Source organism: Salmo trutta, chromosome 33 (assembly GCF_901001165.1).
Source record: "Salmo trutta chromosome 33, fSalTru1.1, whole genome shotgun sequence".
Classification (NCBI taxonomy): domain Eukaryota; kingdom Metazoa; phylum Chordata; class Actinopteri; order Salmoniformes; family Salmonidae; genus Salmo; species Salmo trutta.
Genome location: NC_042989.1, coordinates 18,452,177 through 18,470,981, shown reverse-complemented (window position 1 = coordinate 18,470,981; position 18,805 = coordinate 18,452,177). Strand labels below are relative to the sequence as shown.

At 40.6% G+C, this 18,805-nt stretch overlaps 2 protein-coding genes across 5 annotated transcripts in view; one reads left to right on the top strand and one right to left on the bottom strand.

Moving 5' to 3' along the window:
- The window catches only part of ubr1 (ubiquitin protein ligase E3 component n-recognin 1), a 35,547-nt gene extending 27,786 nt beyond the window's left edge, over positions 1-7,761 (bottom strand). The window contains exons 1-4 of the mRNA XM_029730123.1: positions 7,401-7,761; positions 6,299-6,558; positions 5,719-5,797; positions 5,478-5,588 (exon numbers count right to left, since the gene is read on the bottom strand). Of these exons, the coding sequence (XP_029585983.1) occupies positions 5,478-5,588; positions 5,719-5,797; positions 6,299-6,558; positions 7,401-7,445 (495 nt within the window). The 5' untranslated portion in view covers positions 7,446-7,761. The remainder of the gene's footprint in view (positions 1-5,477; positions 5,589-5,718; positions 5,798-6,298; positions 6,559-7,400) is intronic.
- Positions 7,762-8,111: 350 nt separating this feature from the next.
- LOC115172568 (ataxin-3) lies at positions 8,112-18,790 on the top strand. 4 transcript variants are annotated; one of them, XM_029730124.1, is made up of 11 exons: positions 8,112-8,212; positions 8,731-8,895; positions 8,989-9,033; positions 16,432-16,517; positions 16,645-16,711; positions 16,809-16,896; positions 16,996-17,131; positions 17,309-17,493; positions 17,681-17,837; positions 17,977-18,032; positions 18,146-18,790. In XM_029730124.1, exons 1-11 carry the CDS (start codon positions 8,189-8,191, stop codon positions 18,196-18,198), a joined length of 1,062 nt encoding a protein of 353 aa, XP_029585984.1. In that variant the 5' UTR covers positions 8,112-8,188; the 3' UTR covers positions 18,199-18,790. The 4 variants fall into 4 exon arrangements, 3 of the variants coding, with proteins under 3 accessions (XP_029585984.1, XP_029585985.1, XP_029585986.1); XM_029730125.1 differs by having other exon boundaries at positions 8,160-8,212; positions 17,309-17,478; XM_029730126.1 differs by lacking the exons at positions 8,112-8,212; positions 8,731-8,895; positions 8,989-9,033 and adding an exon at positions 10,426-10,461.
- The last annotated feature ends 15 nt before the right edge of the window (positions 18,791-18,805 follow it).

Sequence of the window (18,805 nt, the reverse complement as noted above, 5' to 3'; positions counted from 1 at the left end):
AACAAGCAGGCTCTCTTACTTTGCATGGCATGCACACACTTGCCAATCACAAGCTTCCCCACTTAGAGTGCGCAGTTAGATGCTGGAAAGGGCTTCACATTGTGTCGGAAACATGAGTGCTGCTAGTGCCTACGAGACCACCGATTTGGTGACAAAGCCTCTTCAGTGGTATGGCAGAATTTCAGCTACAGGCAAACCGATGTCAACCAAATACAAGTGTTGTGGTGACAACACCACACATTTATTCAATAATTTGAAGAACCATTACCTACTTTATGACAATTGCATGGTGAAATGTTTATTTATTGACAGGTGGCTGAGAGGCTTTTCTGCTATGTTAAGTAGGCATTGACTGCTGATGCGTTTTTAAGTTTAACGCCCTACAAAAAAACATCCCGCCTACACATACGTGATATCTTCTGTGATTTCTATCACAAAAAAAGATATGATTCATATTTATACAGTCAGGAAGGACGGCTTCAAGAACATGATAAACACTGCTCATTTGGCTTGTCAACTAAAACCCTCAAACTTCTACAGATGCACAATTGAGAGCATCCTGTCAGGCTGCATCATTGCCTGGTACGGCAACTGCACCGCCCACAACCGCAGGGTTCTCCAGAGGGTGGTGTGGTCTGCACAACGCATCACCGGGGGCAAACTACCTGCCCTCCAGGACACCTACAGCACCCGATGTCACAGGAAGGCCAAAAATATCATCAAGGACAACAACCACCCGAGCCACTGCCTGTTCACCCCGCTATCATCCAGAAGGCGAGGTCAGTACAGCTGCATCAAAGCTGGGACCGAGAGATTGAAAAACAGCTTCTATCTCAAGCTCATCAGACTTAAATTGCCATCACTAGTACAGAGAGGCTGCTGCCTAGGTACACAGACTTGAAATGATTGGCCACTTTAATAAATGGAACACTATAGTCACTGTAATAAATGTTTACATATCTTGCATCACTCATCTCATATGTACATACTGTATTATAAACTGGGTGGTTCGAGCCCTGAATGCTGATTGGCTGACAGCCGTGGTATATCAGACCGTATACCACGTGTATGACAAAACATGTATTTTTATTGCTCTAATTACTTTGGTAACCAGTTTATAATAGCAATAAGTCACCTTGAGGATTTGTGGTATATGGAAAATATAACACGGCTAAGGGCTGTGTCCAGGCACTCCGCGATGCATCGTGCCTAAGAACAGCCCTTAGCTGTGGTATATTGGCCAAATACCACACCCCCTCGTGCCTTATTGCTTAATTCTATACTATCTACTGTATCTTAGTCTATGCCACTCTGACATCGCTCATACATACATACATACATACATACATACATACATACATACATAATTCCATTCCTTTACTTAGATTTGTGTGTATTAGGCATTTGTTGTGAAATTGTTAGATATTACTTATTAGATATTGCTGCACTGTCGGAACTAGAAGCACAAGCATTTCACTAAACCTGCAATAGCATCTGATAAAAACGTGTATGTGATCAATAAAATGTGATTTGATAAACAAGCTGGACAGGAGATACAAAAGTATTGGGAGTTTCGTTCATTTGATCAGTTGTTTCATTCTCAACCAGGATTTCTATTAGAGGTCAACCGATTAATCGGAACGGCCGATTAATTAGAGCCGATTTCAAGTTCTCATAACAATCGGAAATCGGTATTTTTGGACGCCGATTTGGCCGCATTGAACTTATCTTAAACTTATCAATCATAATCACTAGTTAACTACACATGGTTGATGATATTACTAGTTTATCTAGCGTGTCCTGCGTTGCATATAATCGATGCAGTGCGCATTCGCGAAAAAGAACTGTCGTTGCTCCAACGTGTACCTAACCATAAACATCAATGCTTTTCTTAAAATCAATACACAAGTATATTTTTAAACCTGCATATTTAGTTAATGTTGCCTGCTAACATGAATTTCTTTTAACTGGGAAAATTGTGTCACTTCTCTTGCAACAGAGTCAGGGTATATGCAGCAGTCTGGGCCGCCTGGCTCGTTGCGAACTGTGTGAAGACTTTGTTAGGAAGAAATAGACAGCCAACTTCGCCAAACGGGGGATGATTTAACAAAAGCGCATTTGCAAAAAAAGCACAATCGTTGCACGACTGTACCTAACCATAAACTTCAATGCCTTTCTTAAAATCAATACACAGAACTATATATTTTTAAACCTGCATATTTAGCTAAAAGAAATCCAGGTTAGCAGGCAATATTAACCAGGTGAAATTGTGTCACTTCTCTTGCGTTCATTGCACGCAGAGGCAGGGTATATCCAACAGTTTGGGCCGCCTGGCTCGTTGCGAACTAATTTGCCAGAATTATACGTAATTATGACATAACATTGAAGGTTGTGCAATGTAACAGGAATATTTAGACTTATGGATGCCACCCGTTAGATAAAATACGGAACGGTTCCGTATTTCGCTGAAAGAATAAATGTTTTGTTTTCGAAATGATAGTTTCCGGATTCGACCATATTAATGACCTAAGGCTCGTATTTCTGTGTTATTACGTTATAATTAAGTCTATGATTTGATAGAGCAGTCTGACTGAGCGATGGTAGGCACCAGCAGGCTCGTAGGCATTCATTCAAACAGCACTTTCGTGCGTTTTGCCAGCAGCTCTTCGCAATGCTTCAAGCATTGCGCTGTTTATGACTTCGAACCTATCAACTCCCAAGATTAGGCTGGTGTAACTGATGTGAAATGGCGAGATAGTTAGCAGGGTGCGCGCTAATAGCGTTTCAAACGTCACTCGCTCTGAGACTTGGAGTAGTTGTTCCCCTTGCTCTGCATGGGTAACGCTGCTTCGAGGGTGGCTGTTGTCGATGTGTTCCTGGTTCGAGCCCAGGTAGGAGCGAGGAGATGGACGGAAGCTATACTGTTACACTGGCAATACTATCATTTGTTTTTTAACAGGACAATGACCCACAACACACCTCCAGGCTGTGTAAGGTACTATTTGATCAAGAAGGAGAGCGATGGTGCTGCATCAGATGACCTGGCCTCCACAATCACCCGACCTCAAACCAATTGAGATGGTTTGGGATGAGTTGGACCACAGCCAACAAGTGCTCACCATATGCTGGAAAAGCATTACAGGTAATGCTTGTTGAGAGAATGCCAAGTGTGTGCAAAGCTGTCAAAGGCAAAGGGTGGCTACTTTGAAGAATCTAAAATACATTTTGATTTGTTTAACAATTTTTTGGTTACTACATGATTCCTTACATGTTATTTCATAGTTTTGATGTCTTCACTATTATTCTACAATGAAGAAAATAATTTTTACTAAGAAAAACACTTGAATGAGTAGGTGTGTCCAAACTTTTGACTGGTACTGAAAATGGAAAAATGCACGTTTAAAAAAAGAACAGACGACTTTCAGTCGACCAAGATTTGTTTTTTTGTCGTGGACAGCCCTAAATTGGGACAGTGACATTTTCTGTTGTTTTGGCTCTGTACTCTAGCACTTTGGATTTGAAATGATAAAAATGACTATGAGGTTAAAGTGCAGACCGTCAGCTTTAAGGGTATTTTCCATCCATATTGGGCGAACCGTTTAGAAATTACAGCACTTTTTGTACGTAGTCCCCCTCATTTTAGGGGACCAAAATTACTGGGACAAATTCACTTGTGTATTAAAGTAGTCAAAGGTTTAGTATTTGGTTCCATATTCCTAGCATGCAATTATTACATCAAGCTTGTGACTCGACAAACTTGTTGGATGCATTTGCTGTTTGTTTTGGTAGTGTTTCAGATTATTTTGTGCCTAATATAAATTAATGGTAAATAATGTAGTCATTTGAGTAACTTTTATTGTAAATAAGAATATAGTATGTTTTGTGATGGTAAGAGGTTAGCATGTCTTGGGGGTATGATATTTGTGCTTTTGTAACTTTCCTCATTATCATTCAGGACTATCCGTAATCCGACAGTAGGCTTCATGTTACATGTTAAGGCACTGACTTATATTTCAATTATAATAATGATTGAGCCTACTTATACAATCATAAGCTTCCTAATCCATCTGCAGTCTATGGCTGCCAGAATAAATAATTCACTTAGGTTATTTAATAACTCAATAGTCAAATAAGAAATCGGAACTAATGTTATTAATTAAATGAATAAGTGCTGTGCTTATAGCACACTATATTATGTTAAAAATGAATGATGTTTCATATGTAGGTATAATAATGATATCTATTATCATATGTGTTACAATGTTAGAAAATATTTGTTTCATTTGGTTTTGTATTCAGTTAGCACAGTATGTATTAATTCATACGATCTCATTTTAAAGTGATGTACTCTACCCTGACACCCAAGAAGACTCGAGGCTATAATCGCTGCCAAAGGTGCTTCAAGAAAGTACTGAGTAAAGGATCTGAATACTTATGTAAATGTAATATTTCAGTAATTTTTTTGTTTTATATAAATTTGCTTTGCCATTATGGGGTATTGTGTGTAGATCGATGAGGGGGAAAAAAAATATTAATACATTTTAGAACAAGCCTGTAACGTAACTAAATGTGGGAAAAAGTCAAAGGGTCTGAATACTTTCCAAATGCACTGTAAGACCACAATCAGAAGTGTAGACTATCAAAAAGAACACAAACGTTATTCAACACATAGGCAAAATAACACATAGGTAGAGCTAGTCAGTTTGTCTGTTTATCAATTCTAGACACCATGTCACACTACCATGTCAAAACAGGGGATGTAATCTATCACTAGACATTAGGTCTGAGACATCAACCGCCTGAGAGCTTCCTTGTTTGAAACCCAGACAGTGTTGTCATGTGATGTGTCACTAAAAAGCTGCCTACAGGGCAGCGGCAGCCTTCAATAGAGGCACCTGCTGTTTACGGAAAGAGGCAATGAGCCACATGGGCCTTCTGTGTTTGCTCACCGCTACTGATCTTATCAGAGGAAGGCCCAGTAATCTCAACACACTGGGTAAGGAAAACCAGACAACACCTGGGCTGAGGTGCATAAGTAATCAGTACTCAACCACTTTTGTTTCATGACTGTTCACCACACTGTTCAATGACTTGAATGCCCCTCCATTTAGGCCTATTTATAATTGTTTCTTATCAAGATTATCAGCAAAAACCATTCCACGTTGATATGGAAACATGTTATATTATCATCAATAAGTGGACCAAATTAAATAGAACGTCAGTAGACTGCCTTTATCTCATCCCCTTATTTTCCATAAGGCCTCTCTGCAACCACCCTCCTTCTGTCATTCCAGCTCTAATTTGTTTTGTGATGGAGGCTGACCAAGTGTCGTTTTCCCAGACACTTTCTTGTTGAAGGCCAAAAGTGCATTCTCCAACTCAAGACAGGAAAAGGAGCACACTGAGGTCATCAACACAGAATGGAAAAATAAATGTGACCCCCCCCCTTTCTCTCTTCCGGCTGTTATGAAACGCACCGTTTCCATGGCAGTGGCAGCCCCTGGGTCGTGTTTGGAGCAGCAGGGCCCAGTCTTCCAGGCCTCCAGATCCCCACAGTCACAGAACCCCCCTCCTGATGAAGCGTGCATCTATAAGAATCACACAACATCGAGGATCAGTAACGGACACGGACAGCAGTTGAGATTTCACGAGATGTTATCAACACTTACATTAAACACTAAAACCATCCAAAAAAGCACGTTTTAAATGGGAACCTACTTTATAACGATGGCCCTTGTGCACACTGTCCTGGAAGCAGTCCATGCACAGTACGCATGTGGGATCTATCGCACAGTCCCTGTAATCAGGCCCACAGGAGGTTAGAGTCGTAATTTGATCACACACATCTCAACAGTTGGCTCGAAAACACACAGAGTCACACACTAAAATCTGATACAGAATTAACTTAACTATTAATTAGAGCCAGTTAGGCTAAGTACTGTAGTGTTGTAGTGTGTGAGGTGACCAAAAGGTAGGCCAATTAGGTAATACTAGAACTGTAGCTTTTGCAAATCAAGTCTAAATAACTATTTTGAAATATTTACATAGATTTTTGAACCACATTACTAGTCGAGTTTTTATTTATTTTTATAACTCACCTTCAGAGCTTCTATCTAATCGGGTTGCTAAAAAGGTCAGTACATTCATATGGTCAACAGATTCGTCATATTTCTGTTTCTTGACATGCCATTGCCTTACAACTACTGACTGAGTTGGTTCAGAAGTTATGAAACCTCTGTCTGATAAGCAGGTGTCTTAATGAGCATTGATGCATGACAATTAATAAGCTGGTTCTGACCTGCAGGAGTAGACAGTCTCCCCCTCCTTGAAGACACGTCCACAAAGCTGTGAGGAGGCACTGCCCTGCTGGAGCTTCTCCAGGCCGGCCTGAGGGTCCTCCCCGAACAGGAACCACTCCAGTGGCTGCAGAAGACGGCTCTGCACCACTTCCTCCTCCTCCTGAGAGTTGGACTCCACCTCCAGGCAGTAGATCTGTGGCACCTGCTCCACCACGAAGCAGAGCATCTCTGCCCCGCAGTCCGCAGCATCCCGCCATCTCTGCAAGACATGAGAGGGAGAAGAGCAACATCTGTGTTAAATGCACACTAAACGAGACTCTTTCTGCTTGAGGCAGCACATATACATACTTACACACACACACACACACACACACACACACACACACACACACACATGATAGTACATCAAAAGGCGGTCTTGAACTGCCTTCTTGAATGATAAAAACCTCTTTGTTATACAGTGTTCTGACAAAAAGCATTAACCTAGCAAGCTCAAATTAAAACAAAACACACACTTTTTTAAATAGGCAGTGTTTAGCCATAATTATGACTTTGTGGCTGTGGTAACTCGTGACGACAGAGGCGAGATGGTCATGGCTAGAAAGAATACTGCTTGTCAAATTAACGTCACACACACAATATAAGCTAACTTTAGTCACAGATCCTGACAACCAAGATTATCCGTTGCTGTGTGACAACGTAGCTAGCTAACTAACTACCACCAAGAACATCTGAACTAACGTTAGCTGTGTGAACACAATTCATAAGTAAAGTACCAGACATATCTTAACTAGATAGATAGATAGATAGATAGATAGATAGATAGATAGATAGATAGATAGATAGATAGATAGATAGATGCGATGCCCACAAAAATAGCATTCTTGCAACATTAGCTAGCTAGCTACAGTAGCTAGTAAATGTTGCTAACGTTAGCAGGTTAGCAAACTTGAAAAGGGGTGCGTAGAAGAGCGTCCACCAAGTAAAACGGGAACTAACTCAAATATCGTGCAAAACCATATCATCAGTAAAACATAAGATAGATCAAGACAATAAAATACGCGTGTAATTTACAGTAATTACATTTTGAGGATACCATACCTTACTGAGCTCCAGTCCGTTTAACGATGTTTCACCTTCCGCCATATTCCATTTGCCGTAAAACTGTTGATGCCAGGGGCTGAGACTGTGGGGAGACGTTTTGGAGTTATTTTTGCGACTGTCCTCGACCTCGCCTGGTCATGGCTAGAAGGGATTCAGCTTTTGTGAGATGTTACTTTTTGTAGCAGGTTAGGAGAATTAACGTAGCAGGATGCTTCGGTTAATGTTAGGGAAGGGGTTAGATTTAGCTAAAATGCAACACCTTTCAACGTTTGACGTTAATTTGACAAACGTTGTATTTTTTTCGAGCCGTGACCACCTCGCCTCTGTCGTCACTACTTACCACAGCCACAATGTCATACTTATGGCTAAACCACGCATATTTAAAAAAAAAATGTATTCTTAAAATCAGATTTTAAACTTAACCTTAAATTAAGACCAAAAAGCAAATGTTGCTTTCATGAAATGTTACTATATATTTAACCATTTTGACTGTGGTAACTAGTGACAACCCTTCACCTCTGAAACTTTGCTATGAAAATAAAGGCTAACTAGATATAATACACAGATTGTATTCATGAATCGAATTGTACACTAAGACGTTTATATTCTTGTTCATAGCTATCTGTATCACAAAACTCTAGCTAGCCAGTTAGGCAATTTGGCAAGTGTCAACAATAACAAACGAATACTGAGAGTTGATTGGCTGTTTCGTCCTGAACCCAGCAGGGTCGAAGGTAAGATCACATTCTTTGGTCAGAGTATGACGTTTCGTAGGACAATTAAACATGGAGTCCATCTTTCATGAGAAAGTAAGCTTGTCTGTTTTCTTTCGATTATTAAGTTCACCGTATGTGCATTCCGACCGTTTTAAAATAACTATGTTTGTTATCTAGCTAAATTGCACCAATTTACAGCTGAAGTATATCGAGGGTTTTGCCTTCTTTTTAGACAGCTTGTTAAATTATAGCTAGCTAACGTTAGTTCGTTGAATTATCTTTTTGTCCCAGTTTCCAACTTGTCTCAACTTTTACTAGAGCTGACTAGGGAACGTGATAACGTTAAACGTAAGTTAGCGAATTGCAAAATGCGCCCTCGATGCTTTGAACTGCTATAAATGTGTGAATAAGCTAGCTAGCTACATGGCCCAATTATAGCTAGCTAGCTATAGTTTGCGTTGTTTCACTGGCGTAATTTCTGTAAATTAGCTGGCTAGTTTTAACGTTAGTTAATAAGCTAGGTTACATATCTAGCTTCAGTAGCTGCTGTTGACAGATTTTCTAGCAGTCTGTGGTACAATTTTGATTTATGTATTCATTCTCATTTACAGCAAGAGGGCTCCCTGTGTGCTCAGCATTGCCTTAACAACCTTCTGCAAGGCGAGTATTTCACCCCCGTGGACCTGTCGTCCATCGCCCATCAACTGGATGAAGAGGAAAGGATGAGGATGGCGGAGGGTGGTATGGGTAGTGAGGAGTACAGAACCTTTTTACAGGTATGGGAGGGGTCTGGGGTTTATGATACATACAGTAGTTGTTTATTAGTAGCTTTTAGAATGTTCATGCTCTTTATTTGTGTGTATTTGCAGCAGCCATCAGGTAACATGGATGACAGTGGTTTCTTTTCTATACAAGTGAGTAACAAAGCGAACTATCCTGTAGTATAAGGTGAAATAATGTATTCTGATCCTTATGATTACACTGTGTGTATGTGTATACACACACAATACCAGGCAAAAGTTTGGTCACACCTACTCATTCCAGGGTTTTAGTTTATTTTTGCTATTTTCCACATTGTAGAATAATAGTGAAGACATCAAAACTATGAAATAACACACATGGAATTATGTAGTAACCAAAAAAGTTTAAACAAATCAAAATATATTTGAGATTCTTCAAAGTAGCCACCCTTTGCCTTGATGACAGCTTTGCACACTCTTGGCATTCTCTCAACCAGCTTCATGAGGTAGTCACCTGGAATGCATTTCAATGAACAGGTGTGCCTTGTTAAAAGTTAATTTGTGGAATCTCTTTCCTTCTTAATACATTTGAGCCAATCACTTGTGTTGTGACAAGGTAGGGGTGGTATACAGAAGATATCCCTATTTGGTATAAGACCAAGTCCATATTATGGCATGAACAGCTCAAATAAGCAAAGAGAAACGACAGTCCATCATTACTTCAAGACCCGAAGGTCAGTCAATCTGGAACATTTCAAGAAATGTAAAAGTTTCTTCAAGTGCACTCTTAAAAACAATAAAGCGCTATGATGAAACTGGCTCTCATGCAGACCACCACAGGAAAGGAAGATCCAGAGTTACCTCTGCTGCAAAGGATAAGTTAATTAGTTACCAGCCTCAGAAATTGCAGCCCAAATAAATGCTTCACAGAGTTCAAGTAACAGACACAACTGTTCAGAGGAGACTGTGTGAATCGAATTGCTGCAAAGAAACCACTACTAAAGGACACCAATAAGAAGAAGATACTTTTTGGGCCAAGAAAAACGAGCAATGGACATTAGACTGGTGGAAATCTGTCCTTTGGTCTGATGAGTCCAAATGTGATATTTTTGTTTCCAACTGCCGTGTCTTTGTGAGACACAGAGTAGGTGAACGGATTATCTCCGCATGTGTGGTTCCCACCGTGAAGCATGGAGATGGTGTGGGGGTGCTTTGCTGGTGACACTGTCAATGATTTATTTAGAATTCAAGACACACTTAACCAGCGTGGCTACCACAGTGTTCTGCAGCGATACGCCATTCCATCTGGTTTGGGCTTAGTGGGACTGTCATTTGTTTTTCAACAGGACAATCACCCAAAAGACACCTCCAGGCTGTGTAAGGGCTATTTTACCAAGAAGGAGAGTGGAGTGCTGCATCAGATGACCTGGCCTCCACAATCACTCAACCCAATTGAGATGTTTTGGAATGAGTTGGACCGCAGATTGAAGGAAAAGCAGCCAACAAGTGCTCAGCATATGTAGGAACTGCTTCAAGACTGTTGGAAAAGCATTCCAGGTGAAGCTGGTTGAGAGAATGTCAAGAGTGTGCAAAGCTGTCAAGGTAAAGGATGGCTACTTTGAAGAATCAAAAATATATTTTAAATTAACACTTTTTAGCTTACTATGTGATTCCATATGTGTTATTTCATAATTGTCTTCACTAATATTCTACAATGTAGAAAATACAAATAAAGAAAAAAACCTTGAATGAGTAGGTGTGTCTAAACTTTTGACTCCTTGCAACAATTTAATGTGTAAATCTAACCAACGTTTAGGCAGGTAGTGCCTTCAGGGTTACATAATGAATGCTTGAACCAGGTTAGTGCAACCAATCAAATAACTTTTTATTTGTCACATGCGCCAAATACAACCGGTGTACACCTTACTGTAAAATGCTTACTTACAAGCCCTTAACCAACATTGTATTTCTTTTAACCAACAATGCAGTTCAAGAAATGGAGTTAAGAAAATATTTACTGAGTAATCAAAAGATATAATAACAAGGCGTAACTAATCTGTTACGTTACCAGCAAAAATATTGTAATCAGATTACAGATATTTTTTAAAAACTAGATGGTTACTTCGAGGATTACTTTTAAATTCAGAAAGGATGTTTGTGAATTTTTGTTGTTGTTGACACTTCTGTTTTTTCTCAATGACATTCAAATCAGCATTGGAAAAAAAGCGCAAGTTTAAGTTTGTTCCACCTGAGCGAGTCTGACCACAAGACAGAGACCACTATGATGACACACTAAATGTGTTTGATGGATTGCGGGAAAAGAGCAGGAATAGCTTGGACTGTAACCTACAAAAGCCTATGTCTTCTAATGGTGCACAGCAGTGGTGTAGTCTAAGGCAATATGGATTTCACTTATTATTGATTTCTACATAGTGCATTGTGAATCACACTGCTGCTCTACAGTATCATATAGCTATTTGCGCCTTACGGATTGTGGTTGTGGATGGCTGTTCACAAATCTAAATGTGTATTTGAACCCATTAATGGTTGAATTCAGAAGTTTAAGGTGCCTATTAGTCATTGTTTTTTTTAAACCAGTGGACAGCCAGTGAAAAATGCGCTCTTTCAACAGCTGCATAGTGTGGATCCAAGCCTATTGAATACAAGTGGGGCTTTTATTGCTCAATCTATTGCTGATTTTTTTTTTTTTTTTTTTTAAGAAAAATGAATCCATAGGCCGAATGGACACATGCTAAACTTGTACACTTTTGATTGACTTAAAGGGGCAATCTGTAGTTTCTTTGGACTTATAAATTATAAACTTGTTTTATTTCAATGTTTGTAAACATTGTAAATGTAAATAAACACCATATAGCCACATATGGTTAAAACAATAATGTTATATCATGGATGGTCAGTCCTTGCAGCCATAGCTCTGTCTATTTAATGTGATAGTAGTTACATTTCTCCAGGCCGATCCCTCAGCTTTTTATCCAAATCAGGCGGGGCGACCGTTATTGTTTCATCTGTGGATTTGCCCTTTAAACAGCTGCATATTATCAAGATATCAAAGTGTCACCAACAAAAAGGTAAACAATAGGCCTAAGGCAAATGCAGCATATGGCATTCATTTTTCACATGTAAATAGCACCTTTCAGTAGCGCTCAAATCATGCCATTCCATAAGCGCAGCATTTATTTTTCAACTCGAATCAATGAGCTCAATCAGTCCTCCATGTCAACAAAATCATAAACAACGAGGAGGGGTGGCTAGTAAGTCCTTAGTTTTGGGGTCATGCTTAGGTAAAACAGTTAGGCTAATCTATATTTCCAAGTCCTATTCTTGAAGATCTATGGGTATAACATTTATTGGAATGACTGGAATTCTGATTGACTTTGGTTTTTAATGTAAAGATATAATTTAATTGCATTATACCGTTGAAGTCGGAAGTTTACATGCATTTAGGTTGGAGTCATTAACTTGTTTTTCAACCACTCCACAAATTTGTTGTTAACAAACTATAATTTTGGCAAGTGCATGACACAAGTAATTTTTCCAACAATTGTTTACAGACAGATTATTTCACATATAATTCACTGTATCACAATTCCAGTGGGTCAGAGGTTTACAAACACAAAGTTGACTGTGCCTTTAAACAGCTTAGAAAATTCTATAAAATGATGTCATGGCTTTAGAAGCTTCTGTTGGGCTAAATTACATCATTTGAGTCTATTGGACGTTTATCTGTGGATGTATTTCAAGGCCTACCTTGCCTCTTTGCTTGACATCATGGGAAAATCAAAAGAAATTAGCCAAGACAGCAGAAAAAAATGTAGACCTCCATGAGTCTGGTTCATCCTTGGGAGCAATTTCCAAACGCATGAAGGTACCATGTTCATCTGTACAAACAATAGTACGCAAGTATAAACACCATGGGACCGCGCAGCCGTCACACCGCTCAGGAAGGAGACGCGTTCAGTCTCCTAGAGATGAATGTACTTTGGTGCGAAAAGTGCAAATCAATCCCAGAACAACAGCAAAGGACCTTGTGAAGATGCTGGAGGAAACGGGTACAAAAATATCTATATCCACAGTAAAACTAGTCCTATATCGAAATAACCTGAAAGGCCGCTCAGCAAGGAAGAAGCCACTGCTCCAAAACCGCCATAAAAAAATCCAGACTACGGTTTGCAACTGCACATGGGGACAAAGATCGTACTTTTTGGAGAAATGTCCTCTGGTCTGATGAAACAAAAATAGAACTGTTTGGCCATAATGACCATCTTTATGTTTGGAGGAAAAAGGGGGAGGCTTGCGAGCCGAAGAACACCATCCCAACCGTGAAGCACGGGGGTGGCAGCATCATGTTGTGGGGCTGCTTTGCCTGCAGGAGGGACTGGTGAACTTCACAAAATAGATGGCATCATGAGGACAGAAAATGATGTGGATATATTGAAGCAACATCTCAGGACATCAGTCAGGAAGTTAAAGCTTGGTTGCAAATGGGTCTTCCAACTGGACAATGACCCCAAGCATACTTCCAAAGTTGTGGCAAAATGGCTTAAGGACAACAAGGTCAAGGTATTGGAGTGGCCATCATAAAGCCCTGACCTCAATCCTATAGAAAATGTTTGGGCAGAACTGAAAAGGCATGTGCGAGCAAGGAGGCCTACGAGCCTGACTCAGTTTTACCAGCCCTGTCAGGAGGAATGGGCCAAAATTCACCCAACTTATTGTAGGAAGCTTGTGGAAGGCTACCCGAAATGTTTGACCCAAGTTAAACAATTTAAAGGCAATTTTAGTAGTGTTTTTTTTTTTTTTTTTTTTTTTTTTTTGCAGCAATTCAACGATGAAGGCCTGATTCACACAGTCTCCTCTGAACAGTTGTGTCTGATACTTGAACTCTGTAAAGCATTTATTTGGGCTGCAATTTCTGAGGCTGGTAACTAATGAACTTATCCTCTGCAGCAGAGGTAACTCTAGGTCTTCCTTTCCTGTGCTTTCTTCATGAGAGCCAGTTTCTTCATAGCACTTGATGGTTTTTGCGACTGCACTTGAAGAAACTTTCAAAGTTCTTGACATTTTCCGGATTGACTGACCTTCATGTCTTGAAGTAATGATGGACTGTTTCTCCTTGCTTATTTGAGCTGTTCTTGCCATAATATGGACTTGGTCTTTTACCAAATAGGGCTATCTTCTGTATACCACACACCTACCTTTTCACGACACAACAATTTGGCTCAAATGCATTAAGGAAAGAAATTCCATAAATTAACTTTTAACAATGCATACCTGTTAACCTCTCCGGGACGCTAGCGTCCCACCCGCGGTACACACTATCAACAGCCAGTGAAATAGCAGGGTGGCAAATTCAAAACAACAAATCTCATAATTCAAATTTCTCAAACATACACAAGTATTATACACCATTTTAAAGGTTCTCCTTAATCCAACCACAGTGTCCGATTTCAAAAAGGCTTTACGGCGAAAGCATAAAATTAGATTGTTAGGACAGCGCCGAGACAAGAAAAACCAGACATTTTCCAAGCAAGGAGAGGCGTCACAAAAAACAGAAATACAGCTAAAATTAATCACTAACCTTTGATGATCTTCATCAGATGACACTCCCAGGACTCAATGTTACAAAATACATGTATGTTTTGCTTGATAAAGTTCATATTTATATCCATAAACCCCATTTTTACATTGGCGCATGATGTTCAGAAAATGTATTCCCACCAAAACTGCCGGTGAATGAGCACATCAATTTACAAAAATACTCATCATAAACGTTGATTAACTTTACAACAGTTATTGAAAGAATTATAGATATACTACTCCTTAATGCAACCACTGTGTCAGATTTTAAAATAGCTTTACGGCGAAAGCACATTTTTCAATATTCTGAGTACAGAGCTCAGCCATCAAAGCAAGCTATACAGTTACCCGCCAAGTTCTGGAGTCAACTAAACTCAGAATTAGTATTATAAATCTAACCTTACCTTTGCTGATCTTCGTCAGAAAACACTCCCAGGACTCCCACAAGAAATACTCCATACTCGAAATACTCCATATTTATGTCCAAATACCTCCGTTTTGTTCGCATGTTCTGATCACTAATCCAAAGGCGTAACGCGAGAGCGCAAAGCCAGAGACAAAGTCAAATAGTTCCATTACCATTCTTAGAAACATGTCAAACGATGTTTACAATCAATCCTTAGGGTCTTTTTAACATAAAACTTCGATAATATTCCAACCGGACAATAGTGTATTCATTACAGAGGAAAAAGAAGGAGCGGCGTGCCAGTGTGCCGGCGCAGTAAACAACTCACTGGTCCCAGGCAGTCCACTGATTGACTGAGCTCCTATTCTCTGTCCAGTAACAGGAGACGCATGAAACAAGTTTCTGAAGGCTGTTGACAGCCAATGGAAGCCTTAGGAAGTGCAAAATGACCCCACAGACACTGTAGTTTCGATAGGGATTAGATAAAATCCAACCAGTAAGTGACTTGTAGTTTTTCTTTCTCGGGTTTTTGCCTGCCATATGAGTTCTGTTATACTCACAGACATCATTCAAACAGTTTTAGAAACTTCAGAGTGTTTTCTATCCAAATCTACTAATACTATGCATATCCTACCTTCTCGGCCCGAGAAGCAGGCAGTTTAATTTGGGCACACCTTTCATCCGGACGTCAAAATACTGCCCCCTATCCTAGAGAAGTTAATTGAAATGCATTCCTGGTGACTACCTCATGAAACTGGTTGAGAGAATGCCAAGAGTGTGCAAAGCTGTCAAGGCAAAGGGTGGCTACTTTGAAGAATCTCAAATATAAAATATATTTTAACTTAACACTTTTTTGGTTACTACATGATTCCATATGTGTTATTTTTAATAGTTTGTCTTCACTATTCTACAATGTAAAGATAAAGGAAAACCCTGGAATGAGTAGCTGTGTCCTAACTTTAGACTGGTACGGTAGATCCTGGATGGCAGGAACCTTGGCCCCGGTAATGTATTGTACAGTACACACTACCCTCTGTAGCGCCTTACGGTCGGAAGCCGAGCAGTTGCCATACCAGGTGGTGATGCAACCGGTCAGGATAATCTCAATGGTGCAGCTGTACAACATTTTAGGATCTGGGGACCCAAGCCAAATCTTTTCAGTCTCTTGAGGGGGATAAGGTGTTGTCATGCCTTCACGACTGTCTTGGTGTTTTTGAACCATGATAGTTTGTTGGTGATGTGGACATCAAGGAACTTGAAACTCTTGACCTGCTCCACTACAGCCCATCGATGTGAATGGGTGCGTGTTCGGTCCTCATTTTCCTGTAATCCACAATCAGCTCCTTTGTCTTGCTCACGTTGAGGGAGAGGTTGTTGCCCTGGCACCACACTGCCAGGTCTCTGTGATCTCCTCCCAATGAACACCGTGAGGGGGGTGTCACAGTAATTGGGGTAGTGAGGGATGAACAAAAACTTTTTTTTTTACTGTTACGAAATAAATAGATTACAATATGTCAAGATTACCTCTTGATGACACTGACAACTTTATTATGTGGTCTCACCATCAGGTTATCAGCAATGCATTATCAGTGTGGGGTTTGGAGCTGATCCTCTTCAACAGCCGAGAGTACCAGAGCCTTATGATAAACCCAATGTAAGAACCCTGTGGATGTGATACAAATCATCATAACCTTTGTATGAAGTTGTTTGTTTTCTATCTTGAAATTTCACTTTTCACACATGGTCTATCAAATTTGAAATAATGTTCTTTCCTGTTTCAGAAATGAAAAGGCATTCATATGCAACTACAAGGAGCACTGGTTTACAATACGAAAACTTGGGCAACAGGTATAAATTGCAATTTTACTATTTATAATTGATTTCCCTTCAGACATTTTGGGCCAGTTGATATAGCCAGCTGATTTAACCAGATTTGTCATTGCAGTGGTTTAATTTGAATTCATTGTTGACTGGACCAGAGCTTATATCAGACACATACCTAGCCCTCTTCCTTGCACAGTTACAACAAGAAGGTAAAAGAACCTGATATGTTCATATTTTTTTGTGTTTACATTTTTGTGCTGTTGATTTATCAAAGTTAGCTAGTTGGTCAAAGGCCTGTCTTCTTGTAGGGTATTCCATATTTGTGATCCGAGGAAATCTCCCGGAGTGTGATGCAGAGCAGATTCTGGGGATCATGAAGGTGCAGCAGCAACAGAGACCCAAGCTGATTGGCGAGGATGAGGCTCAGTCGAGTAGTGGCATGGGGTAAGAGGAAGAGGCCTCCAGAGTGACAGTAGTTTTCGCCAAACCGCAAATTACCACCATTTCCTCATACTGTCAGATTCATGCAGCATCTTGAACTTTAACCTCTAGAGTCATTAGTTGGTAAGGGGAGAGAATGAACCCCTTTGAGACACTGACAATGCTTTTCACCCTGAGCAGCAGATCATCAGGGCAGGGTAGTGTGCTGGAAGCAGGCCCTGGTGTGGTAGAGGGGGTGGTGGATGAGGATGAGGAGGAGCTGAGGAAGGCCCTGGCCCTGAGTAGACAGGGAATGGAGGTGGAGGATGAAGAGGCTGATCTTCGCAGGGCCATACAGCTCAGCATGCAGGGTAAGGCTTTATTGGGTAAGCAACCGTAACAAAATCTCACACACACACACACAACCGCTTTGATACATATCCTGGTTTAGACCTGTGTATATAAACAGACTGCTAACAAATTCATTATGCAATTTGCACCATGTATGGCAATATGATAAAAGTATCCCCAAACTAACACTAAAATGAGTAATTTGTCTGTGTGTCTGGCTAGGGGCAGTAATGAGCAATACGTCAATGCCAAAAGGGGGACTTGTTGCTAAAACGACATTGTCCGGCCAGGCACCAGGGAGTACTACAGGAGGAGCACCTCTGAGTGAGAAACTCTCGGCTGAGGAACTGCGACGGAGGAGACAAGCCTACTTTGACAGGTAAGCACTGCACCATCTGGAATATTTATTTATTTGTGTGTGTGTGTGTGTGTGTGTGTGTGTGTGTGTGTGTGTGTGTGGTTACAAAAATAACCAGACTAGACAACGCTAACCTGTAGATCCACTGTTTACCATACAGACAGTCCCAACAGCTGGCTCAGCCCACTTCACCTCAACAAGCAACAGAAAGCACAGGTAAGGGGGAAATGAGCTCATACAGTAATACTTTCATTGCTGAATAATAATAGGTTGAGCTAATAGGTTGAGACTTAAACTCTGAGCATCCTCCCTTCCCTCACATTTTCCAGGATCCGGGAAGAGTGGCACAGAGGAAGATGCACAAGCCAAATGCAGCCAGTGAGGTGGAGGGTGCTCCAGGAAAAGCCTACGTTGACTACTACCTGCCTCGACTGGTACCTCCTTCATGGGGCAGCCTCACCCCCTCCTCTAACCCTTCCCATAAGCGAACGTATAGCCGGTCAGAAGGCTGGCACACCTCCCTTGGCTAGTTCGCTGACAGGTTGTAGAGAAGAGAATAACAACAAAGAATAAAGAAAAGGTGCTAGTCTACTCTAACACAGACTTGAACCTGAGGCCGGGAAGAGCGACGATTAAGAGTTAAAATGCAGTTATTCCAAGTCTGTGATGGCTTTTCTACCACAGCGCCTTGTATTTCTAATTTGTGGTTTGTTTTTTATTCCTACGCTTGTTGTTTTCCGCTGGGAGGGGTCTTAATGGAGCCTACCGTGCCGAGGTGTGTTTGATGGGTGGATGGGCAAAATGGTGAGGTGTGTTACGAGAGAGGAAACCAATAATTACTTAGGATAATCCTCTAGCCTTCAGTATGGGAGTGCTACATGGGACCACTAGTTCAATAGAGGTAGAGACCATGATAGTCTCTTGCCTTCTTTCACTTGGGTCTTGTAAGTGGTCACCCCCCCCCCCCAAAAAAATCATAAAATAATAGA

Coding starts and splice junctions, on each gene's coding strand:
- LOC115172568 (XM_029730124.1), top strand. CDS start 8,189: ATGGAGTCCATCTTTCATGAGAAA. Junction 16,518..16,644: donor AGCCTTATGATAAACCCAAT/GTAAGAACCCTG, acceptor TTCCTGTTTCAG/AAATGAAAAGGCATTCATAT. Junction 16,897..16,995: donor TGCACAGTTACAACAAGAAG/GTAAAAGAACCT, acceptor GTCTTCTTGTAG/GGTATTCCATATTTGTGATC.